Below are 27,291 nucleotides of genomic sequence, written 5' to 3' on the forward strand. Positions count from 1 at the left end.
TTACCTGCAGCTGTTTTGGTGAATGGCAGAGCTAGTAGGGCACAGCATAGCTCAAAGTATGCCTGATAACACTCTCCTGGATCAGAATGATTGTTCACTGCTACAGTATTAAAAGTCACCCTTATCGGAGAGACACTCATATTGGGCTTCTAGCTCTCAAATACCACTGGCTGATATGTCCATAAGTAAGTTACAAATATCACCTATAGAAACTTTATCCAGTCAAATGAGCGTTAGTCACTTGGGGTTTCAATAAGTTTGCTGATGGAAATACAAATGTTAATACTATAGCATTGATCATTCCAGCTGACCTCCACTCAATCAGCAAAATCACAAAAATACTCAGAATACATTGGGAAAAATTGGGTTGGGACTGTGGATCTGCCAAGTAAATAAACTTGAAGAACTAAAATTCAATGTCAAGTAACTATTTTTTCCAGAGAAGAAACGTCAATAAAGATTCTCATTCTGAAATATTATTATTATATTATATATTATTATATATAATATAATAATATATTATATTCTCATTACAGTCCCCACAAAGGAGGGTCCAGGAGTTCTAACAGAAGGCATAATTATGACTGAATTCTGTGGCTATTTTTGCAAGTATACACTATTTTACATGAGCAAAGGTGGCAGAATCAGGCCCTATATACGGACTGCAAAACTGCTCTCCCAGTTGCATGAGAACTAGATGTCAAATCAAGAAAGGAATGCCATGTAAATGTAAGAAGAGTGCTCCAAGTAGTACCCTTTCAAATCTATGTAACAGACATTATTCAAGCTAGCCATAGATGCTGCCTTGGACCTGGCAGAGAATGCTCAACCACTCAAGGACAGTGGTGCCACAAGTACTTCTTTTCTTTTTGCAGATACAGACTAACACGGTTGCTACTCTGAAAACTAGCTAAATTGTTTTAGCAGAAAGCATAACTCATTTAAATATGTTTTAATTAGACTCATTGATTTTTGATTGATGCAATTAGACTCATTGATTTTTCTAGAAACCATAATTATATCCCAGAAAGGGGATCTATAGAGGCAATTTTTGAAGAACTGATCTAGGAAATAAAATGCAAAAAGAAAAGGAGTACTTGTGGCACCTTAGAGACTAACCAATTTATTTGAGCATGAGCTTTCGTGAGCTACAGCTCACTTCATCGGATGCATACCGTGGAAACTGCAGAAGACAGTATATACACACAGAGACCATGAAACAATACCTCCTCCCACCCCACTGTCCTGCTGGTAATAGCTTATCTAAAGTGATCATCAAGTTGGGCCATTTCCAGCACAAATCCAGGTTTTCTCACCCTCCGCCCCCCCCCCCCCACACACAAACTCACTCTCCTGCTGGTAATAGCCCATTACCAGCTATTACCAGCAGGAGAGTGAGTTTGTGTGGGGGGGGGGGTGGAGGGTGAGAAAACCTGGATTTGTGCTGGAAATGGCCCAACTTGATGATCACTTTAGATAAGCTATTACCAGCAGGACAGTGGGGTGGGAGGAGGTATTGTTTCATGATCTCTGTGTGTATATAAAGTCTGCTGCAGTTTCCACGGTATGCATCCAATGAAGTGAGCTGTAGCTCACGAAAGCTCATGCTCAAATAAATTGGTTAGTCGCTAAGGTGCCACAAGTACTCCTTTTCTTTTTGCGAATACAGACTAACACGGCTGTTACTCTGAAACAGGAAATAAAATGATATTCACATAAAAGTAGGTAAAAATAGAATAGAATGAATAAATTGTATTTTTCTGATATACAGTTCTGTCAACTTAATGCTGAGCACAGAAACTAATTTGAAGACAGCATTGTCTAGTGTGTAGAACGCTGGACTGGAGGACTGGATTCTCTTCCTGGCTCTACTACTGGCTTGCTGGGTGACCTGGGACAAATGAGTTCATCTCTCTCAGTTTCTCCATCTGTCAAATGGGGATAATTATATTGACCCACTTTGTAAAGCACTTTTGACATTTATTGGAGAAAAGCGCTAGGTAAAAACTAGGTATTATTCATTAAAAGATACCAGGATTTTTGAAATCCAAAATATAAGGCCTTCTTTGTGTACTGCAGGTGAAAAATGTAGTTATTATCACTTACTTTTTCTTTCCTTTAATAGAGAAGGTCTAATTAAGGCCAATGTTTTTTCAAGATTTTGGCCAGTCTTCTTTTTACCAAAATCTGGGAAAAAGAAGGCAAGTTGCCTGCTAGCATCTTCTACACTGTCTTCCACATGACATAAATTTAACATATTCTCGGATTCCAAAACTTCTTGCAAGCTAATAAGAGACAAATAATACATCTAAATTAATGTATCCTTTATATTCATTTACTGTTTTACACAAACGTATCAATAATTGACTTGCTGAAAAAATATATTTTAATACTTTAGTAAAACATATAAGAATAGAATGCCAGTTACTTTATGATTCTGCATACCAACAAAAACCAGCAGTTCTAAGGAATGAGTATATTGTCCATTCTTAACAGAGTATTAGTTACTTCCTGTGTCATACCATAAGTACTTTGAAAGCGAAATCTCAGTCATGCAATGTTTCTACTTGGTCTGCCTTTGAATAGCCTCTGTGCATTTCACTGGACAAAATTAACACTGACAATGACAGTTTCTAAAAAAGGATTGATAAGGGGATCATGCTTTATATACCTAAAGCATGATCTTTGAAAACACAGCACTATAGAAATTCTTTGAAAAAGAAATAATTTTTATTGTGACATGTTTATAATTGTGAGGATCACCTATATGTGATCACTCTAATATTATCATGTCAGACTAAATTTATCCAGGAAAGGCTACTGCAGCTGTAAATCAGAAAGACAAAAGAATAATGACTGGTTCTTTCTAACATCTTTACATTCATGTCAGTACAGGGTCATGTAATTAGATTGAATTGGGTCAGTGCAGGTACATATAATTAGACTGTGGTAGCACTGTGCAGGCTGTACCATCCTTTAGTGTGCCTAGCCCATTCTGCAAGCCACTTTGGGGGGACTGCAGTTGTGATGGGCTGTTGTGTATCCCACACATGGTTAGGGAGACTCTTGCTTACTCCCTGCATCTGTTCAGCTGTGCATATAAGGGCATGTGACAATATGGCTCTTAATATTTTTTTTTATGATTTCTCATGTAACTGCATAAAACTTAAGTGTCATTTGAATTTTTCCAGTTACCTGTTTGGCTTTTCAGGCTGAGGCTCTGCAGATATATCCTCATCTGATTTACCCAGTTCTTTCCATTGTGGAACAGCAACAGTTACCTCCTTTGGTTTAGAAACTATCAGAATATGGGATGGTCCACCAGTCATGATTGTCACAAAATCTTCAAAATCAGGCTAAAAAACAAAATTTCTAAACTATATACTACAAAGAGAACTGTTTGACCTTATCACCAGAAATCAAACTATACATGTGCTGTATAACTTGCTCCCATCTCACTATTGTATTTACAATCACCATATACAATTCTATATGAAATATCTGATAAGATTTTGTGATAAGTCCATTTTAGTTCAAGTGATAAAACAGTATTATAAAGTATGCCTCAGCCTTTACAGTAAATATATGATCTTGAGATAACTGAAATTATACTATTGCATACAACTTGTGTGCCACATGTTCTCCCAATCTAATGTACCAATAACTCAGAGATGAGATCAAATGTGATGCTTATAGTATAGTGGACTGAGGCACATGATGTAAAGCAACAAAATATACTGCATTTCCTGACATGATTTTTAAAGTTCTATAAATTCCTGATTTTCAGGATATTCTCAGACACTTACTTCCTTGTTTGTTCTTTTCTCCCCTTCAGTCTTGGCCTTCATCCACACAGAGAGATACTTTCATGGGAAGCAACCTCCTGGTGTATCTTCATAACTTGGAGTCACTTTTCCACCAGTGCTGGAATTCTCTTCATTCCCTCTAAGCCCCCCATTTACTTCATTGCCAATCTTTCTTTAAACCTTTCTCTTTGCTTTAACATATGATTGAGTCTTTCCCCCGCCAACATCTCCCATCCCTTAACTTACATAATATATTTCTCCTTTCATACTAACAGGATAGTAAGCAAGAATATTTATTTGTATTTTACTGTTTTTAATGTGTAGTTTTTCTTTTTTCATATTCTGATTCATCTCTATGTATTATTTTACCTTTCAGATTTTATGGATATATTGTAAGGACACTCAATTCTACAGTTATTTTTCTCTTGGTGTAAAGCATTTTGGAATATGATAGTTTGCATGATAGACATATAAAAATAAATTAAATGAAAGTGAATAGAAAAATATATTTTAGTACTAAGAATACATAAAGTGTGTCTCTACACTGAAAAGTATTGCAAAAAAATGTTTACTATCTCGGTGATTTCAAGAGTAAATTTGCTCCATCAACAAATAAGAAGTTTTATCTAAACTGCCAGTCCTACAAACACAACCTGGTATCTGAAAAGTCAAGTTGTGTTCTTTCTGATTCATTCAAAATCCCCATTATAAAGATTCTATAGGCCAAAATTTGCTCTCAACTACACCGCAGCAACTCTATTGTCTCCAAATTCTGTCTTCAGTTGCACTTACGTAATCTCATCATTTTCAACAGGATTGCACAGTTGTAAATGAGGGCAGTATTCTACTTTCTGAAACAGTTGAAGTACATACAGTGTAAACAAGTACTATTTTTACACACTCATTTTCAGAGTAGAGTAGAATCACACTTTGAGACTAACAAGGAAATAACTACGGCAAAGAGTCCTGTGGCAATGTGTAGACTAACAGATGTATTGGAGCATAAGCTTTTGCGGGTGAATACCCACTTCGTCAGATGCATGTAGTAGAAATTTCCAGAGGCAGGTACAAATATGCAAGCAAGAATCAGGCTAGGGATAACGAGGTTAGTTCAATTAGGGAGGATGAGGCCCTCTTCTAGCAGTTGAGGTGTGAACACCAAGGGAGGAGAAACTGCTTTTGTAGTTGGCTAGCCATTCACAGTCTTTGTTTAATCCAGAGCTGACGGTATCAGATTTGCAAATGAACTGAAGCTCAGCAGTTTCTCTTTGAAGTCTGGTCCTGAAGTTTTTTTGCTGCAGGATGGCTACCTTTAAATCTGCTATTGTCTGTCCAGGGAGATTGAAGTGTTCTCTTACAGGTTTTTGTATATTGCCATTCCTAATATCTGATTTGTGTCCATTTATCCTTTTACGTAGGGACTGTCCAGTTTGGCCGATGTACATAGCAGAGGGGCATTGTTGGCACACGATGGCGTATATTACATTGGTGGACATGCAGGTGAATGAACCGGTGATGGTGTGGCTGATCTGGTTAGGTCCTGTGATGGTGTCACTTGTGTAGATATGTGGGCAGAGTTGGCATTGAGGTTTGTTGCATGAATTGGTTCCTGAGTTAGAATTACTATGGTGTGGTGTGTAGTTGCTGGTGAGAATATACTTCAGGTTGGCGGGTTGTCTGTGGGTGAAGGACTGGCCTGCCTCCCAAGGCCTGTGAAAGTGAGGGATCGTTGTCCAAGATGGGTTGTAGATCACTGATGATGCATTGGAGAGGTTTTAGCTGAGGATCGTATGTGATGGGCCAATGGAGTTCTGTTGGTTTCTTTCTTGGGCTTGTCTCGCAGCAGGAGACTTCTGGGTACATGTCTGGCTCTGTTGATCTGCTTCCTTATTTCCTTGTGTGGGTATCATAGTTTTGAGAACGCTTGGTGAAGATCTTGTAGGTATTGGTCTCTCTCTGAAGGGTTGGAGCAAATGCGGTTGTACCTCAGTGCTTGGCTGTAGACAATGGATCATTTGGTGTGTCCAGGATGGAAGCAGGAGGCATGAAGGTAGGCATAGCGGTTGGTGGGTTTTCGGTACAGGGTGGTGTTAACATGACAGTCACTTATTTGCACCATGGTGTCTAGGAAGTGGGCCTTCCATGTAGATTGGTCCAGGTGGGGTGGAAACTGTTGAAATCGTGGTGGAATTCTTCCAGGGTTTCCTTCCCATGGGTCCAAATGATGAAGATGTCATCATTGTAGCGTAGGTAGAGAAGGGGCGTTAGTGGACGAGAGCTGAGGAAGCGTTGTTCCAGGTCAGTCATAAAAATGTTGGCATATTGTGGGGCCATGTGGGTGCCCATAGCAGTGCCACTGGTCTGGAGGTATATATTGTCACCAAATTTGAAATAACTGATTTCCCACAGTTCACAGCTCCCTCTGAACTAATTATATATTATATACTCTAAAAAACAACAACCCATACATATATGAATCGTTGTTGGTTTTTAGAGTATATATAGCTTTTGCTGTTTAGAGTATTTACCTTATGTTATTCTGACTATTCCACTGTTGGCTAATGAGTTGGTTGTGTTAGGGAAAATAAACCTCTATTGCTTCAGTATGTACCAAGGATTGTATGCTATTCCATTGTTATTTAAATGCAATGTTGGAACACCAATAACCACAGGCATCGTACAGGAGTTGGACTGGAAAACTGAAGCAAAGAAGATGAGACAATCTTTTAATTTATTTTCTCTCTGTGTCATCAATAATTTTAATTAACTGAAATCAATTACATTTTATAAATGTTTTACAAGCCATATAGATGATATTATTATCAATATAGCCATCTCTATTTGTGTAGGCCTTTTACCTGTTCTATATTGCGACTGTAGAAATTTCTAACTTGCTCTTCAGTTAATGTCTTCTCCTCTTCTGCCGCAATGCCAAAGCCCGCTTCTGTAATCTTCAATTACAGATCAGCCATCAGGTTCAGAAGCATTTGAGGGAGACATATAGCAAATCAGCAAACATTAGTTTACATATTTTTGCCATGATTCTAAAAACTGACTGATTTTTATGTAGAATCTTAAATGAGGTAATACGAAATATCACAAATATAGTAACTTCTTCATTCAGCCCAACTAAATTTCCAGCTTTTCAAAGTACTGGACGGTGTTCAAGTGTGACACCCATTAAAATAAAGAAGCCTTTTGTTACACATTATGTACCTCAATATACAGATTTTATTGAAAATCTCTACTATTTGTAAAACATGTTTTATCATTATTGATTCCAGTAATGCAAATAAAGCAAACCTATGGGAAGGCAGCACATAATCATTCCTAATGACTGACAGTAAAAGCTTTATTATGCAGCAGTCAGTCATGTACTTGTAAAGTATTTGTACATACTTCGGAGAAATTGGTCTACCGCCATTACAAAGTATATATTAACTTTTTATTATAGTATATTTGCTTTTTGATTTTCGTATGCAGAAATAACATGAGTATCTATTTTTTAAAATTCCCACTAGCATGGTAGAAATATGTATACGTAGAGTAGGCATGCACTGATATGATCTGGATCACCATGCGTACTCCCTGCACAGCATATACCCACTATACGTGTGCATGTCCACAATTCAGCATTTCTGGAACTTAAATGAGCATTCCTCTAGTACTATGTTCTGGAGGCAGACATGATGTCTCCTTAACCAAATGTTGTGTCTGCCTATGCATCTAAATCATTACCAGTGTATATCCTGTGACTTTACTTTCCTATAAGCATGAGCTTATGTATGTCTGCATACAGTGGTGAGCTGGAGCCAGTTCGCACCGGTTCGCTAGAACTGGTTGTTAAATTTAGAAGCTCTTTTAGAACCGGTTGTTCCGCAAGGGACAACCGGTTCTAAAAGGGCTTCTAAATTTAACTGGCCCAAAGTGGCGCCTTAGGCGCGACTCCCTGGGTACTCCAGCTCTGGAGCACCCACGGGGAAAATTTGGTGGGTGCAGAGCACTCACCGGCAGCTCCCCGCCCCACCCCCAGCTCACCTCCGCTCCACCTCCGCCTCCTCCCCTGAATGTGCCACCCCACTCTGCTTCTCCGCCCTCCCCATTCCCTCCCCCCCCCCCGGCTTCCCACGAATCAGCTGTTCGGCGGGAAGCCAGGGAGGACTGAGAAGCAAGCGGTGGCTTCCTACTCGGGCCCAGGAAGGCAGAGAGGAGGTGAGCTCGGGCGGGGGGAGCGCAAAGAGGGCTGCCCACGCCACAGCAGGTAACCCGGGGCGGGGGGGAGTGCAGGGGAACCGCTCCCCACCCCAACTCACCTCCGCCACGCTCAGCCTGAGCGGGAAGCCGCGGCCTGCTTCTCACCCCTCCCCAGCTTCCCGCCGAACAGCTGATTCGCGGGAAGCAGGGGAGGGGGGTGCGGAGAAGCAGAGCGGGGTGGCGCGTTCAGGGGCGGAGGTGAGGTGAGCTGGGGCTGGGGAGCTGCCGGTGGGTGCTCTGCACCCACCAATTTTCCCTGTGGGTGCTCCAGGGCTGGAGCACCCAGGGAGTCGGCGCCTAAGGTGCCACTTTTGATGTGATCAGTGGGGGGAGCGACTGCTCCCCCTGCTCCCCCCCAGCTACTCTCCCCCGCCCCTAGGAGCCTGAGGGACCTGCCGGATGCTTCCTGGGAGCTGCCCCAAGTAAGCACCGCCGGGACTCCCCACCTCGCCCCCCGGCAGGTTCCTCTGGCTCTTAGGGGTGGGGTGGGCACGTGCCTCTGGCTCTTAGGGGTACGGTGCCCGGTTCTGGGGGCAGTCAGGGGACAGGGGAGGGGGATGGATGGGGGAAGGGTCCTGCAGAGGGGGTGTCAAGGAACGTGGGGGGGTTGGATGGGGCAGGAGTCCCGGGGGGCAGGGGTGGGCAACGACCCCCTCATGGGGTGAGGAGGGAACCCGTTGTTAAGATTTTGGCAGCTCATCACTGTCTGCATACATTCACACACATATGTAAAGAACTGGCTAATCTGTAGGTCTATTTGTAGGTCTAGAATTTTGAAAAATACTGCTGTGGCAAAGAAAATATTTTCCACATTTGTGAAATTATTTTCTGTGACTCATCTGCCCTATCCCAGAATTGACGGGTAACTCTCACCCCTGCCATCAACTGCAGAAAAAAATAAGGAACTGTTGGGAGGCTGTGTAAGCAACTTACCGCGCTTCAGTTGGAATACTTGTGTGTCAATCAATGATCTGCATAGTATACTTCAGTACATACCTCTTCCAGTACCATAAAATATGTTAAACAGCATCAGTGTGAAAATCATATTGCTCCAGCCACAACCATTTTATGTTTGTCAGTTTTATAGGATAAATATTAGCAGATCTGGCTGTACAGTTTTGTCCTAAATTAATATCCAATTATACTCCCATCTCATATCTTGGCACTTAACCAGAGACGATGGTTGGGTTTTTAAAAAATTTCGTTTACCTTTTGTTTAATTTCTTCTACTCTTCCATCTGCAATGGCATCAGGTTTTATAATTGCAACAGTGTATATGACTCCTTCTATAAGAAAAGGAAGAATACATATGCATATTTATAAATATATTTACTGAAATATATACACAGACTAATTTACTTTTTATACTTAAAACCTGAGCTCTCCATATGCTTCCTTTTAATTTTGGATTCTGCTCACCAAGATATAGGGTCCTGGGAACCAATAGCAGTAGAGGTTCAAATGTGGATTATAAACCTCTGTACATGAATCACACACTGAAATGCAATTCCTTTTCCCAACTGCTCACACCTTAGTACTACAACTTTGAAAGCAGAGATAAGGGAGGGTGAGTGTATATATATGAAGTAGATCCATTAAGAGAAAGAAAAGCTACTTATCTATAAGTGGAGTTCTTCCTGTACATACAGATCTGCCTCAGCAGACTCACATACCTCAGTATTGCAAATCCTGGAATAATTTACAACTATAAATGCTCGGGGTAGCACTCACACTTGCTTGTGGAGTTCAACATTCAAAACAAGGTTATAAAGGGCTCGGTTTCATTCTGTTATCTGTAATGGAAAAGACTCTGAAAAAAAAGCCAGGAAAGAGGGCAGGTAAGTGAGAATCTGCAGAGGAAAGATACTTGCATAACACCATTTAGAGGTGGACTTCCTTTTTTAAAGTATTAATTTTATGTTTGAGATTAACAGCTGATGGTCTGACCCACAGTTGGCACTTGGGAAAGTCTCTGACCATTGGACAATTGATCTCCAGCATTGCTATATCATGACGTAGTCACTATGTTTCTGGTGACTTCCATGTGTATAAACAGCAAGAGAATTATAAAGAGTAATAACATGAATGGTATGTTCACAGTGGTCAGACTTCTTACCAAAAGGTTTTCCCCATGATCAAATATTATAAAAGATCATGATGGCAGAGTCCTCACTGAGGGTGATGACATTAAATATAGGTGGAGACATTACTATGTCAATATGTAGTCTCAGCAGAGAGACTCATAATACAGGATGACAGAAAAGAGTACAAAGCCGGAGCCAGAGCCATCAATCCTGCAAGAATAAGTGGTGCATACTATTATGAAAATAAGACTGTGAAAGCACCAGAGGTAGATACTGTGTCTGAAGAACTGTTAAAACAATTGGCAAATGTGGTACTGATCTTATGTTGAAAACTTATAATGATGTATGGATGACTAGAAATTGGCTGGAGGACTGAATGAAGGGAATCTTTCTGTCCTTACCAAAGAAAAGGAGGCATAACAGAACGTAGTAACTATCATATCATCTCCCTGGCATAGTACACAAGCAAAGTTCTGCTCTACATAATCTAGGACCTCATGAAAGGAAGGCTAGAAGCAGAACTATCACCCCAACAAGCTGGTTTCAAAGAGGCACAAGTAACCACATCGTGAACATCCATCACATCATTGAAAAATGCACACAGTACGATCACCCATAGATCATGTGCTTCACTGACGATTCAGAAGCATTTGATATGGTCTGACATGACTATCTTTTGGAAGATATTAGCAGACATGAGGATTCCAAAGCATCTTATTGAGCTATCTGCAGGTCTCTAACACCAACAGACCATGGTGCAAACAGCAGTAGGCAACAGTGAGTGGGTTTTCCACTGGGCAAGGAGTATTTTGTCCCCAAGCCTCTTTAACACATGCACAGAATTTATTACGAGACAAGGTTTGGAAGGTTTTGGCAAAGTGGAAGGAGGTAGGATTTTCATTGGTGGACCTCTCCTAATCAACCTCAGATCTTGTGATGACACAATGCTCTTTGCTACAACCACCAATGCAGTGCAACAAATGTTTGGGTCTGCAAAAACAACTAATGAGGAATACAGATTATTCCTGCTTACAACGAAAACAAAATGCATGAACGTTAAACACAGCTAATAAAAACAGGATGCAAGAGGGCACCACCATTAACAGACCAGTTGTAGAGGCAGCAGATGAAATTTAATTATTTAGGATCATATATATCCAACCAAGGAGCCTGTTCCAAAGAAACTGGAAGAAAAACTAGGGATGACTCGCTCAGCTATGGCCTCCTTTGTATATTTCATGATGCCACAGTTTTTCTCAAAGATGCAACTGGTGAAAAGTTTATTTTTTTCCATAGTGGTTTATGGATGTGAATGGTGGGAAGATAATTTCGCTGACAAGAAGGGAACTGAAGCTTTTGAGGTGTGGTGCTGGTGAAGATTCTTGTGGATCTCTTAGGCATTTGCCTTTTGTCCATGTTAGAAATGTTAGTGGAGAGAAGCAGACCCTGATGTCAGAAATCAAGAGATGTAAATTTATGTACTTTGTCACATTAGGAACAGTGATGGAAAAAATCTTGAGAAAGTTGTTATGGAAGGAATGGTGGAGGGTCTTTGTAGTAAGGGATAACCAGCAAGGAGAGATGCAAGGATGGTGTGCAGTAGGTCACTAAAGGTTAGCTGCTGAGTACTCGAAGTTAGCGTTGAAACGTGAAAGCTTCGAAAAATTCTGCTATGTTGTCACTGATATTCAGATATGAATAAATGGATTTACTTAGCTTCTTTCTTCTTTGAGATTTGCCTTCGCAGAACCCTATTTTGGGGAGAATGACAAGCATTTACAGCCCTAGGAGCTAGGGCTGAAGAGTGATAAATTTAACAGAGATTGAAAAGAACTACCTTCCTGAAACAAACAACTGCCCTAATTCTTGCATGAAAGCTCTGAAGCAGGGCCAGCTCACAACATGTTGGCACCTGAGGCGGGGAGCTCAAATGGCGCCCCCATGACCCCTCGCTTGGGCCAAAACTTTGAAAGGTCTCAATTCTGCCTTCTTCCTGTTCTACTCCTCTTGTGGTACTGCTCTGCTACCTACCCCAATAAAGGAGAACTAACAACTTAAAAGCCTCATTCAAAAATTTTAAGTAACACTTAACTTTCAAACGCCTGAACAGCAAATGTAACTTTTCTTGTCTGCATAATAAACACTGGCATTTTTATCTGTTTGAATAATCGAAGTGGTGCTTTCTGTGCCTTCTTGGTTGCAAAGATTTGAACTGCTTCCCGAAGGTCCACAGTCTGGGCCAGCTCATGCTCTATTGAGATGGTTACAAGGCTGACTAGCCTCTCCTGTGTCGTTGTGGAGCGTAGATGTATTATTATTAACTTCAGCTTGGAGAAGTTGCGTTCTCCACTGGCAACTGTTACAGGAAGCGTTAGAAGTATGCGCAGAGCATACTTCTAACAAAAGCATCTGGAAAGAAGGTGGTCATCTTATTTGTGCACATATATTCCAGAACAGCCTTTGGAGTTGATCCTGCTGAAATGTATCTTGAAAGGGCTTTCAGTTCATCACCTAAATCACCTGCATCAATATCGTGCATGTCATCATTTGTCAACACTGTCTCTAGTGCCCTGCATTGCTGGTGTGGGTCTTCTTCAGGTATAGTGAGGAGTTTTGGAATATCATACAACATCCCAAATATACTGCTGTGTTTCTTGAGCTACATGAAATGTTCTTTGACTGTATTGCACAATCTAGCACCTGGTTAAAGAATTCAACTTTGAATTGTTGTTTGGGGTCTCTTATGGAATTATCCCGTGCCTCGTAATCAAAATGTCTTCTTCTTCGGTGACTCTTGTATTCTTGAATGGGTGGGAAAATTGCTTCAGTGTGAAGTTCCTCGGCCAACTTCTGTGCACTCTTCAGAACGTTTTGAAATCCCTCATCTGACCAGTAAGACTGTAGGTATGACTTAGCTTTGTCCAGTTGTTCCTTTGCTCCAGATATATCAAGGTCAACACCTTGGAGTCTCTTGCTCACAACATTTATTTCAAACAGTATGTCATGCCACAACACTAAGCCACACAGAAATTTGAAGTTACGTATGTTTCTGGTGATTCCATTTCCCTCTACCACTGTTCTCCCACAAACAGTTCCTGTCATAGCATTATCCTCCATAATGGCAACTATGGCATCATCTATCTTCCCAATTTGGTGTTTGATAGGCTTTATCGCCTCCACTCAACTTTCCCATCGTGTGGCACTCAGTGGTTTCAGTGTCAGAGAGGATATTCCCAGATGTTGCTTCAAAATTTGCTATCTATGAGTTGATGCAGAGAAAAATACATAGATGGTTTGAATTATATTAAAGAATTCAGCAGCCTCACTAGAAGCTGACGCTGCATCACTGACCACCAAGTTCAATGAATGAGAACTGCATGGGACAAAAAAAAGCTTGAGGGTTTAACTCTTGGATCCGTGTCTGCACTCCTCTGTTCTTTCCTCTCATGTTGGCACCATTATCATAGCCCTGACCTCTCATGTCAGCTATCGTAATTCCCGTATCTTCCAGCTTTTTAAGGAGCACATTTGTCATACCAGCTCCTGAAGTATCATCAATGTCAATAAATTCTAGAAAATGCTCTCTGACAGTCACCATTGCAGGGACATTTTCACTAGGTTCTGTTGTTGTTACAAAATGCACCATTAAAGTCATTTGTTCTGTATGGCTGATGTCAGGTGTGCAGTCCAGAATAACAGAGTAATATCTTGCTGACTTCAGATCTGCCACAATCTTCTGTTTGACTTTTCTTCCAGTAACTGTATGATCTCATTTTGAATTGTTTTTCCAAGGTAGTGGGGTGGTGAGTCTTCTTAGATGCTCCTGGAGTACAGCATCAAACTCAGCCATCAGCTCCACAGTTTTAAGGAAGTTTCCATTGTTTGGCACATACAGCTGATCTGAAGTGCCACGCAGTGCTAGGTTTTGGGTAGCAAGCATTCTCACAATGGCAATGAGCCTTTTCAGAACATTTTGCCAGTAAAGAGACTCTGATGCAGTCTTCTCTTGATGCTGATTATCTGTGGTGGCCTTTAACCTTAGTCTCATCTCAAGCTCTTTCCACCGCTGGGATGCTCTCTGGTGATTTGCTGCTGTCTCATGGCATGCCAGATTTCTAGCCAGATTTTTCCAGTCCTTTGTTCCTGTAGAACCCCATGTGTCTGGAACATTAGACTGGAGGAGTTTGCAACAAAAACAGTGTGCAGCATTCTGGGCTTTTGAGTACATAAGCCATGGCCTCTCCACTTTGTCACCATTGGGGATTTCACGCCAGTAATGTGTTGGATGGAAACTTCTATTTTCATTGTCTTTGGGGAACATGAAGTTTTTCACTTGCTATGGCCCATGCAGTACAAGAAATTCCCTCAGGCTACTGCTCAAGTGGGTCCACTCAGTCCTGGATTATCTAGACTTAAGGAATTAAACTCAGCAGCAACTGTTTCTTGCACCTACACCACTCTCTTCTCTGATCTACACTTTTCTTCAGGAATGTGCACGGTTACATCCATTTGAGATGGAGATATGGATGCTGCAGTAGCTGCCAGGTCACCTGCACTCTAACTGGAAGATCAGGCATCTCCTCATCACTCACATCCTCACTGGGGCCGGAAGGCTCACTGTGAACATTTGTGTCTATGTATCTTAGGAGAGCTCCTTCCTGTTTAGATAGAAAAGCTTCCTTTGCTTTCTTTCTTTTACCGAATGCTGCCCCAGAGGGGTGTTTTCTTCCTTCACTCATGACTGCTGTTCTGTGCCAGCTATAGTGGCTCTCAACACTCATTTGAAGGGGACAAATAAGCAGGCTGGTAGCAGGGCCTGAGTGAGGAAAGATATCAGCGTCTTAAAGGCCTAACTGGCTCCTACTACTTCAGTTGACTGCCTGTTCTCCTCAAGTGGTTTCAGGGAAGCAGCAGGAAACAGGAAGCTCCCTGAGAAGCTGGCGTTAATCAGGCTCCTAGGGGTGCTAGAGAGGTACATAAGAGGCTCCTCCTCCTCTCTCCCTGCAGCTCCTGCTGCTTTCTGTTATTCCCTCTCACCTTTTCTCCTGCCTACCAGTTATGTCTCTTGTGCCCTCCTTCCTCCAGCACAGCACTCCACCATCTCTGCATCTAGAGCAGAGAGAATACATATGCACCAGCAGCAGACACAATTTTCTACATTCTGGGTCCTAGTGGCGCCCCCCCCAGTCTGGCACCTGAGGCGGCCGCCTCAGTTCGCCTCATGGTAAGGCCAGCCCTGCTCTGAAGTCGCATTTCAAAAGTGTTGTTTCAATGAAGAAGAGCTGGATAGAAGTGCTAAAGGGCTGGAAATACTGTATCGCTGTTGTTAGCCTTCAAATTGCCTTTTCTCCTGGGCCTGTTTTGCTTTTTGCTGATACTACAGACCTCCCAAATAGTTGGCCTGCAACTGCTTAGATTGTAGATGGTATCTAATTTGACTTTCCTTAATTAAGTCTTATAAATCCAGGGATTTGGTAGTTTTACTCATCTCTTAATTTCTTCATTGGGTCACTAGTTCTACCAGGCATTAGAACAAGCCTGTGCTCCAAAATGCATGAGCAGTCATTCTGACTTGCACTTCTTGTGGTAGGCCAGATGGACAAGGCCACGTGAACATCTCGGAAAAAACAACGCTGCTACAGATCTTGTAATTGCTGCACTCAGCATATTTGCTGACATTTTGTCCTTCATATGTACCACTAACAAAATCAGACTCCTTTCTGTGAGACTCTGGAGGATACTGTATGCGAAACGGGGCTCTCATTTGTTCCCCAACAAAATTCATACTCTTAGGCCTTTACAAGATGCACAGCTTTTAGGTGCCATGTCATTCTTGGTCACCATTTTTTACCATAACTTTTCTGTCATGGATGCTATATTACGTTAGAAGATAATTCAAAGTTCAAATTAAACCCTTTGCTATAGACATTGAGCGCTCCATCATGTTAAATCTTCATAGAGCTGGATCCAGATCTCAGACATTATAGAAATAATTAATAATAACAACATAAGTATGTCTGTTATTAGTTTGATCATTTTACGACATTCATATGCATCTGCATGTGATATTTGACTCCTTCCACAATAATCTCTCATAATCTCAAATGAGCCAAAGGAAAATGTTATGACTGGACACACATAATCCTAATACCAAATACCTAACAAGATACTTAAGTTTTTTCTTTGTAGTAGTAATTTTAAAATAATTAAAATATCTTTTACCTTCAAGTTGGGTTTCTTCAATATAATCTTCTGATGCTTTCTCTTCTAAAAACACAAGCTCTTGTACCTAAGAAAATTGCAGTTTTCATGTTCTTATTCTGATAAAATTATACTGTCAGTATGAAGTTAATATTGAGGCAGTATGGGCCAGTGGATAGCTCACTGGGAATCATGAGACCTAAGTGCCATTCCTGACTATGCCAGTGATGTTGAGCAAGTCACTCCTTTGTTCTTTCTCTGCTTCCCCTCTCTGCAAAACTCCCTGCAGCGTTAACTTAGTGCAAGATAATACCAACATCAACATTTAAGCTGCTTCTTTTTCTGCTTCTAAACATTTTTTGCAGATTTTGTGAAACCTTGTGCCAGCCCAGAAAGAAACATAAAGATGGACATAACTGTGGAAATGTCCAACCTATTTCTCTGCTAAATGTAGAATATAAAGTAAACACCAAAATTCTAGCAGCACAACTAAATTATTTAATCTCAATTATTCACAAAGTTCAAGTGGGTTTTGAAACGGGCAGGCTTGCTGCTGCTAACACAAGAAAAATAATTTATTTAAGTCACCAAACTCAGTTACCAGTTATCTCTTCAGCAGTTTTATCCCTAGAAGCTAAATAATATATTTGATAGGGTATAATGCTATCTTATGCAGAACTAAGACAATTTGTTCTGATTTTTCTTAACTGAGTTGTAGTCCATTACAATTTATCTTTTGCATCTATACAGATAAATAGAAATCTTTCACCTGCATTTCAGTTGGAAAGAGGAATTCGGTAAGAACTGTCCCCTTTCCCTTATTCTCTCGAGCCCTTAGTAAAATAATAAGAAAAATCTCCAGCATTGAAAGTATAAAAATAAATAAAGAGATAAATACAAAATTAGTTTTTATGCTGGTTATATTTTTGTTAGTGAAGAATCCCTCCTCTGCATACAGATCAGTTTGTAAAATTACCAGTATCATGTGGATGAGTACCACTTAATGGAAGTTTCTAAAAGATGAGATACATGCCAGTTCATGGTAAAGATAGTGGTATCCACAAAAATGAAAACGAAATATCAACAGTAAAAGAAATAAAAACAACACCACACACGGAAAGAGACCATGCAAATGTAATAATAATATGCATTTATATTTAAACTTGATAAGACAACAGTTATCTAGTGAGTACCTGAGGGCGTTCTATTTCCCCGGCTAAAATTTTCCTCTCTTCTTCTACTAGCTCTATTACTGTCTTACTGAGAAGTGGTGCATTTGTGCCTCGCACTAGTGCTATAATTTTGCCATCCTGTAAAAAATAAATGATAAAATAAAACTCTCAGTAAGATCTACTAATGTAGTTTTGCACATTTAATTGACCTCTAACACAATCTATTTTTGACCAGCAATAGACAGTTACCATGATACGGTGTTCTAAAACTAAAAGTTGTAGCAATGTATCACTGCAGATAGACTGATTTGCAAAACAGGTGATGAATCAAAAACACAGGGCTAAAATTAGTGCTATCAAAGAAAACTGACTGTTATTCCTATTATTTGTTATTCTGTTATTGTTTAACATAGCTCTTATCTCAAAAGTTTCAGAGGGTTTACATTTTAGAATCTGGCATTTTCTTATTGAAATGGCTTGACCTGCGATGGAGTTCAATGTCTAATTTAAGAGATGTGTAATGGGATACAGAGCATTTCATCTTCAACACATCAAATATAGCCTAGTTGGGTGACAACCTAAAATTATCATCCAACTGCTCAACAGTGTCCTACATGAAATGAGTAGGTGGTCTCAGTCAAGTTCCTATTGAGCAGTTGTCTACTTAGCACAGACCACGGTCACAATTGGCAATGACTGGACTGTTACCTGTGTTGGCAGCTCCGCTGAAAGGCCAGCAGTTGAAAGGGTATAGAGCAGTGGTCCCCAAACTGTGGGGTGCAGAGGAATGTTCAGGGGGGCACGAAGCTGAACCCAGGCTAGCCCGCAGCCACAGCTCTATTCACCCCCTGCTCTGCCCCCAGTTGCAGCTCCACTCCACCCCCTGCTGCAGCTCCGCTCTGCCCCCAGCCACAACTCCGTCTCTAGCTACAGGTCCTCTCCCATCCCCAGTTCTGCCCCCAGCTTCTCCTCTGCAGAGCCAAATGTGTAGTAACGGGGGGAGGGGGAGAGGAAGCAGGCATGCAGACAAATTCTGTTACAGGTGAGGAGGGGGGTGCTATAGGAAAATTTGGGGCACCACAGGTATACAGAATGAACTTCCTTCTGATTCAGTGCTTAATTTGTGCCAGGACTTAGCCTTTCCACCTCTAAGCTTGGGTTCATAGCACCAGCACCTTTGGGCTTGCTGCATCAGTTATGAGTGTAAAAAAATTGCTTGAGCTCCGGCACCTTTTTCATTACAAATTAAGCCCTGTTTTCACCATCAGAAGTTCTTCCTCCAAATTGGGTATGTGGCAGGATAAGGATGCTACTACTATTGATGCCCAAGCTGTATTTGTTCTGAAATGGCCAAAATTTGCTATCCTTATTTGAGCAAAATTCCTATTGGAGATAATAAGAGTTTTGCTCAATTAAGGACTGCCAAATCTGGTCCTCAGTAAATAGTGCAACAAAATGTCCCGGGCTAGCAATCAGACACCTTGCACAAATTCACTTAGAATTAATTTGCTCAAAATTCAAAATAAATTTGAAGGAAAGAATTTAGAAAGCCTGATTCTTATTTACACTAAAATCCCTTTACACTGTTCTAGCTATATAAAGAGGCATTAAAGCATGTGTAAACATAATTTATATCCACAATAAGGCCCATTTACATTGATAAAATGGTGTAAAGGGACCTTAGTATTAATGAGAATCAGGCCTAAATTTTCCTTCTCTCTTGCTGTTCTCTGTCCTTGTTTCCATCTCTTTCCATTTTCCCATCCCCATTTTTGACTACTCTTGTTTTTTGGTTACTCGCTTTCTCCTTTGGGATCTGACCTTTAGCCCACTAAAGTTAATCACAAAGTTTCCATTTACTTCACTGGTACAGAGTTAGACCTTTCTTGCTTTCATTTCCTATCCACCTTGTTCCCAGGTTTCTTCCCTCCACTGTTTGTCTCTCCTCATCTCAGTTCTAGTTCCTCCATTTCCCCACAGCTTCCTTCACTACTCTTCCTTCTGTGCTTCATTCTTCTGCTCATTGCCCCACCATGTATATGCATGAGCAGCACAGTGGAACTGGATAGCTTTTGGTGAGATCAGAGATGCTGTTAATTTCATGTGGCTGCAGTCATATAGAGTGGAGTCTGCTTAATGCACCCTGGTTATTAGTCCCTAGCTGCTGGAATCCAAATCTCAAAACTTCCAAGTAGAAAAAAAACCACTTGCCTACAGAGTTAGCAACCAGGCCTGGCATAATGTACTATAGTAGATGGAGAATTTTCTTTCCCTGTTAGCAGAAGAACTATGCTAATACCCCTTCCTCTCTGCATGCCAAGAACATATAAAATATGATTCACTGATAAAATGACTGGTATGTACAATATGCAACAATATCCTATACACTAAAATTGTAAAGATATAATTCACATTTGTACAACTTTACATTTATTTTCATATACTGAAAAAACAACAAAAATAGGCAGCACGAAAATAAAAGCTGATGATGATTGTTGAACTTACAACACAAAAGAGAAAAACAGGTTCACATTTGTCTCTAAATGTCTGCAGGGTCACAATGCTGTCAGCCTCTGCCTAAAATAAGGGCAAATAGATTATGAATTATAGCTAGCTAGCTAGATATTTGAGAACTTTTACAGAATGATTCTCAAACCGTGGTTCTGTGGACCAATAGTAGTCCTTAAAACACTTGCGGGTTATCAACTTTGTTGGTCACATGGGACAGGCTTTCCTTCTTGTTTACAGCTGCTAAATCACATTAAAGGTACTCTGTCCTAATATTGCTTTTTGAGGTAAGTAATGGCTGTAATTGCCATTGGAATGCCATAGGATCACACATAGGAAGGTCCCATGACATTTCAATGGGAGGGAAAGTGGTCTATTGTATTAACTCTCTGTTAAGATGTGGTCCACACTATATAAAGATTTGAGAATCCCATGAATAACATTTATTAACAGTAACTTCTTGTTTTATGAATGTATTTTACATATACAATACACACAAATCCAAAAACTGTTTGAACTAACACTGGTAAACTATACTTGGCAAGGTTTTAACATAGTATTTATTTTAAAATAACTAGATCACAAGCACTATATAATATTGTTGTTCAATGTATTGATAGCAGCGGTACTAACTAAAGGGAGACCTGAATGGAAATGAACTGTTTACACTTCTGGGCCACCAAAGTCCTGAATTAATACTAAAAAGAAAAGGAGTACTTGTGGCACGTTAGAGACTAACCAATTTATTCGAGAATAAGCTTTCGTGAGCTACAGCTCACTTCATCGGATGCATACTATGGAAAATACAGAAGATGTTTTTATATACACAGACCATGAAAAAATGGGTGTTTAACCTTAATTAATACTGTCACTCTTGGGTGAAAGGTATGATGTTAATGATACGGTATAACAACCCCAAATAATAATATTGCAGATTTAAACATTTACATATGCTGATGGGAATAAATTATGGATGTCAAAGTAAGTGCAGATGAAAGGACAGCAGCTAGATGTATGAAAACAGATGGAATGAACAGGCTTAATCTTCTCTTATTTTAAAAGCCACGCATGGTTGCAAATAGCCTGGATCATAGAGATATGGCTGAAAACCTGGGGTCTGATTCTGATCTGACAATGGTTTTGCATTAGTATAACCTCATTGACTTCAGTGATATGAGATTACAATCCACTGTTTGGTGTTTGGGCTTGTTGCTCTATGTTTTGTATGTACACATATACATACCTATGTATGTATGACTATTTTAAAAGCTTTAAATATTTGATACATATGGGGTTGGATTTTTAGAATCTGAGTTTAATAGGAGGAGATCTGTGTGCAAAAGATCTGTAGGATAAAAACCTTGCTGACTTGTCTGTTGACCTAATGGTAGTGATCCACATTTGTATGTCGGACACCTACAATGATCCCCATTAAAAGAGCATTTGCCAATAGTCACCACACAGTGGTATCTATTAGACAGTTTTGCTCTGTTTACAGCTGAAGATGTCAGTGGTAACTCTTATGGTAATGGTTAGCGCATGATGCTTTTTAATGGCTATTGCAGTAGGCAGGACAGGTTGCTTCTGTCATCTTGTTCTCTGGAGCTTCAGAGAATGCAACAAAAACAATCTGCAGCCATACTAACAAGTATTATAAGCTTGATAGTTTAATATCTGGATGGGAACTCAGAATGAACCTGTGAAACACATCTTTAGTGCATTACATTGTAGCTGCCATTTTAACCTGCTCTTCTGGTTGAACTTTTTCTCAAAAACATTTTTATTTTTTTAATCTATTTGTTTTTCAGCTTCCCCCCTTCGTTCCTTTTTATATATAACATAGGAAATTATACGGAAAAGCAACGGAAAAACAAAAAGAAGTTACTGACCTGATTTTCAGAAGTGATGAACACCCACAACTTCTATGGTCTTCAGTGGAAGTTGAGGGTGCTGAGCACTTTTGAAAGTCAGGCTATATGGTTATGCATCGTTAAGACTTGGATTTTTAAATGTGCAAGTCAGTATATTCAGAGATAAGGTTCCCCCAGTAATCTCAACTCTATCTCATAGTATGTATGCATTATAAGAATGTTCTTCATTACACTATTGTCTAGTATGTCTTTTCCATTATTAACTTGTATGATTCTAGCCTATCTCTTCTCTTATTATAGATCCTTCCCTATTCATTTTAAACTCTGATCTTCCTCTTTTAAGAAGACATGCAGAAAAAGAGACAAGCCAAATTCATCACCGACTCCACTGGTACTCAGATATTATGGTGATAGGTATCCTATAAATAGATAGCTAAAGAAACACATTTGACACTGAATTTCTAAATAGAATTTACATCCTTACCACAGCAAAATGCAAAAGGTCATCTTCACCATGATCATTTTTTAGTTTTTTGAATAAATTTACCACAGCTTTGCAAGGCCCACACCACGCCTGATAAACGTCTATTACTGAAAGTATAAAAAGTTAGAATGAAACTCATCTGCTTCATATAGTTTATAAAATAAAATGTTTTGGTAAATGTATAGGGTAAGTCCTGCAGTGGCACTAGCATACATGTATTTCTAAATCTATTTGTGGTCTCTTTTTCTTCTGAAAAACATTAATTTTTGGTATTATCTCTTAAACAAATTAGGTTTTAACTTAAATGTCTTAGTCTGTCAGAGTATTTATTTATTTATTTATATTTTCTGTGATGGGGAATGCAGATATATGAATGTCTCCTTCCCCTATCACTTTGTCTTGGTGGCCCTTCCTTTCCTGTGCCCACTGTTAGTTGTCTCTCCCTCCTTTGGCCCTTTTATCAGTTGTCTCTTTCCATGTCCTGCCCCTCCTTTGTGTGCTGTTTCCCTCCTTCCTAAGATCATGTATGCTATCTCTCTGTCAACCTTACTCACTACCCATTGGTTCTCTCTCTTGAGCCCCTGCTCACTTCACACACGATCTGTTCTCCCTCTTTAGACAGGATTCCTAATAAATTTAAGAGATTCCGATGCCAAGCTTACATACAAACTGAGGGGAGTGGAGAAAATACATACTATGTACACTCTTGAAAGCACACAATTTATAACACAATTGCTTTTGTCTTATTCCAGATACAATTGTGCATGAATAGGAACATAAAACTCACTCTGCTGATTAGTTCAATTTCACAGGGTAATTGAAAATATTGACCTATCAGGACTTTCACTTACCCCTTCCCAGACATAAAATCATTTCAAAACTTTTTTTCTTTTTTAAACACCCATGCATGATATCCAGTATGGTTTAAATTCCCAGCTTTGCAAAGGAGTATGTGAAAGGCACTCATCACTACAGAACCCTTTTGTGTTTGAATTGCAGGCAGACACAGTGCATTGGGTCTTTGTATCTTTCGTGTGATAGGATTAATATTGTGACGGTTCTGTCATAAATATAAAGGGAAGGGTAAACCCCTTTGAAATCCCTCCTGGCCAGGGGAAAGCTCCTCTCACCTGTAAAGGGTTAAGAAGCTAAAGGTAACCTCGCTAGCACCTGACCAAAATGACCAATGAGGAGACAAGATACTTTCAAAAGCTGGGAGGAGGGAGAGAAACAAATGGTCTGTGTCTGTCTGTATGCTGCTCTTGCCAGGGACAGAACAGGAATGGAGTCTTAGAACTTTTAGTAAGTAATCTAGCTAGGTATGTGTTAGATTATGATTTCTTTAAATGGCTGAGAAAAGAATTGTGCTGAATAGAATAACTATTTCTGTCTGTGTATCTTTTTTGTAACTTAAGGTTTTGCCTAGAGGGGTTCTCTATGTTTTTGAATCTAATTCCCCTGTAAGATATCTACCATCCTGATTTTACAGGGGGGATTTCTTTATTTCTATTTACTTCTATTTTTTATTAAAAGTCTTCTTGTAAAACACTGAATGTTTTTTCATTGTTCTCAGATCCAAGGGTTTGGGTCTGTGGTCACCTATGCAAATTGGTGAGGCTTTTTATCCAACATTTCCCAGGAAAGGGGGGGTGCAAGTGTTGGGAGGATTGTTCATTGTTCTTAAGATCCAAGGGTCTGGGTCTGTAGTCACCTAGGCAAATTGGTGAGGCTTTTTACCAAACCTTGTCCAGGAAGTGGGGTGCAAGGTTTTGGGAAGTATTTTGGGGGGAAGGACGCATCTAAACAGCTCTTCCCCAGTAACCAGTATTAGTTTGGTGGTGGTAGCGGCCAGTCCAAGGACAACAGGTGTAATATTTTGTACCTTGGGGAAGTTTTGACCTAAGCTGGTAAAGATAAGCTTAGGAGGTTTTTCATGCAGGTCCCCACATCTGTACCCTAGAGTTCAGAGTGGGGGAGGAACCTTGACAGGTTCCAAAATGGCCAGTGTGAGAGACACAGTTGAGTGTTATATGGAGGAGTCATGAGATCTGAGTTTACATGGATTAATTTGCCAGGAACTTCTTTTATACAATAGGTGGTATGGAGTGCCAGTGACCATACATCCAGTCTTTAGGCTGGTGAAGCAGATGTGGAGTGGCTTCAGTGCAGCCCTGTGTTTTACCCCCAGTTTAGGAGTGCGAATTTCAAATCCTTCAAGTCTTCATGTAAAATAGCTACACAACACATATTTACTTAGGCTTTATGGCGGTTTCTAGCATTCTTTGCTTTGAGGGGCAAGTCACAGGAAGTGGCAGTAAGACAAAGTGTATGCACAGTGAGAAGTAACTGGGCAGGAAGGGGGTCACAAAAATAAAAAGATTGATAAAAATGCACGCACGTTTCATTATGTGAGATTAATAGAAAAAATAATAGTACCTGTTACACCTTTAGTCAGCAACATTTCATCCCATTGACTTTGACTGGTTAGTACTGCCTGAAATAAAACAAACCCAGAATTTAATATCTCTAAAAATGTCAACAATTCTATTGAACTCTAGAATTATTCAAACAACAAACAAGAGTTATACCTGTAGCTGAACTTCTTTCTTCTTTCCTGCCATTTTCCTGTGATTACATGAAAAACAGCAAAACATATAACACTTTTAAAATATACTCGACGCTCCGTAAGTTTAGCTCCATGTAAACTGTGGTATGGGAACTGATTTACACAGAACGCCTTTTCCACAAAGCTGTGTTCTATGGGCCATTAAGATCAGCATAGCTCCACTAAAGTCAATGTGGCTATGTCCATTTACACTAGCAGAGGATCTATCCCTAAATATAGCCGACTTCACTGGAGCTAAACTGATTGGCACTAGCTAAGGATCTTATCCTGAAATTCACCATTTATTTACAGAATTAGATATAGCACAGGAAACCACATGACAAAGTTCACATTTTCAACATATTGGGGTTTTCTGGACATTTCAGTCCCCATGTCGCTGTATCTCCCATTGCTCTGATGAGACCGCCTACACAGCGAATGGGCGGAATGGAAGTTGTTGTGATGTGAACATATTTCCACAAAGTATTGGAGTGAGAGCTTCAACTCAAAGGGCATCAAATCAAACTTTGTCATTCATTATTTGAGATATATTTAGCCTAATGACCTGCACATAACTCATTATAAGCTTAAGATTTTTGTCACAGTTATTTTGAGTAAAAGTTATGGACAGGTCACTGGCAATAAACAAAAATTCAAAGAAGCCCACGATCTAAACTGGTGGGGGGCAAACTTTTTGGCCCGAGGGCCACATCTGAGTGGGGAAATTGCATGCAGGGCCATGAATGTAGGGCTGGGGAAGGGGGTTGGGGTGTGGAAGGGGGTGTGGCAGGGGGTGCGGTGTGCAGGAAGGGGCTCAGGGCAAGGGGTTGGGGCAGAGGAGGGGTGCCAGGTGTATGAGGGGGCTCAGGGAAGGGGATTGGGATGCAGGAGGAGGTGCACAGTGTGGAAGGGGGCTCAGGGCAGGGAGTTGGGGGGCAGGAGGGGTGTGGGGTGCAGCAGGGAGTTGGGGTGCAGGAGGGGGATTGGGGCAGGGAGTTGAGGTGCAGGGTGCAGGCTCCAGCCCGACGCCGCTTACGTGGAGCAGCTCCGGGGTGGCAGCGGCGTGGGGCCAGGACAGGCAGGCAGAGCCTGCCCTGGCCCCATGCCACTCCCAGAAGTGGCCAGCACCACATCCTAGAGGTCCCCTCAGGGAGGAGGGGGGCGGGCAGAGGGCTCTGCACTCTGCCCTTACCTGTGGGTACCTCCCCCGAAGCTCCCATTGGCTTCGGCTCCCCGTTCCTGGCCAACGGGAGCTTCGAGGGAGGTATCCACAGGCAAGGGCAGCACATGAAGCCCTCTGCCCCGCCCCTCCCCCAGGAGCTGCTGGGAGCTGGTGCTGCTTTTGGGAGCGGTGCGGGCACGGAGGTGGCAATCCTGTGGGCCAGCTCCAAAGCCCTGAGGATAATAATGCAATTAGTGTTTTAGAGAGTGGCTAAAGGGTAAGGAGGGGGTCCAAAATATTCCTCCTTACAGCCCCAATAGTGTAGCATTACCTGTGTGTGCACAACAGACAGCCTGTGCACACAACTAGTGCTATGATGCACATGTGCACACACGTGACACTGGCACACACCTGTACACACAGACAGAAACACGAAACTGACCCCTTGACACATGTGTGTAACAGGGGCACGCGCTTGCACGCACACACACGACACTGGCACGCGCTTGCACGCACGCGTGACACTGGCACGCACAAGTGTGACGCTGGCATGCACACGTGTGACGCTGGCACGCAACAGACACACACGTCCAGCACTGACGCACACAGACAAGCGACAGACACTCAAGCCACTGACACACACGCACCGGTGCACACACCCTGAGCGCTCCGGCACACGCTCCGCGCACGGCTCAGCCTACCCACGGGGCGAGCGGCGGATAACGGCCTCTCCCCCACGCGCTGCCTTCGCCGGGCGCTCCCACCCAACGGGCCCAACCAGAAGCAGAGAGGCCGTTCCAAAACCGTTGGCCCCCCCGCCCTCGTCACTGCTCCACCTCCCCCCGCCCCTTCCCTCAGCCCCACTGTCCGCCCACTTCTCCACCCGCCCTCGGAGGGCAACGCGCATGCGCGACTCTGAGGCACTGGGCCGGTGCGCGCTCTCAGGGAGGCGAGGTGGGGCGGGTGATGAGCTGGAGCGCCGCCGCGCGGGGTTGCGGTGTGGCGCGGCCTCCCTGCTTCCCTCCCCTCCCCTCCCCTCCCCTCCCCTCTCTGGCTAGTGATGGGGGAGCGGGCAGCTAGTCCGAATTCCTCCCCCTTCTCCTTGCTGAGCGTGTAGAGTCTAGCTGGTGCCGCATTGCGGTCT

The 27,291-nt window shown here is 41.6% G+C and overlaps 1 protein-coding gene across 3 annotated transcripts in view; it reads right to left on the reverse strand.

The window, feature by feature from the left end:
* NME8 (NME/NM23 family member 8) overlaps positions 1–26,962 on the reverse strand; it is a 40,371-nt gene extending 13,409 nt beyond the window's left edge. Inside the window, exons 1-11 of one of the 3 annotated variants that reach the window (XM_073332871.1) lie at positions 26,849–26,962; positions 24,969–25,005; positions 24,817–24,874; positions 22,381–22,487; positions 20,023–20,094; positions 17,539–17,655; positions 16,367–16,433; positions 9,270–9,346; positions 6,665–6,757; positions 3,196–3,356; positions 2,107–2,285 (exon numbers count right to left, since the gene is read on the reverse strand). In XM_073332871.1, the coding sequence (XP_073188972.1) occupies positions 2,107–2,285; positions 3,196–3,356; positions 6,665–6,757; positions 9,270–9,346; positions 16,367–16,433; positions 17,539–17,655; positions 20,023–20,094; positions 22,381–22,487; positions 24,817–24,874; positions 24,969–25,001 (964 nt within the window). In that variant the 5' untranslated portion in view covers positions 25,002–25,005; positions 26,849–26,962. Of the gene's footprint in view, positions 1–2,106; positions 2,286–3,195; positions 3,357–6,664; positions 6,758–9,269; positions 9,347–16,366; positions 16,434–17,538; positions 17,656–20,022; positions 20,095–22,380; positions 22,488–24,816; positions 24,875–24,968; positions 25,006–26,806 lie in introns of all 3 variants that reach the window. The other 2 variants (XM_073332872.1, XM_073332874.1) reach the window with 2 other exon arrangements.
* Between the last annotated feature and the right edge of the window lie 329 nt (positions 26,963–27,291).

This window comes from Lepidochelys kempii, chromosome 2 (assembly GCF_965140265.1).
Source record: "Lepidochelys kempii isolate rLepKem1 chromosome 2, rLepKem1.hap2, whole genome shotgun sequence".
Taxonomy (NCBI): Eukaryota; Metazoa; Chordata; order Testudines; family Cheloniidae; genus Lepidochelys; species Lepidochelys kempii.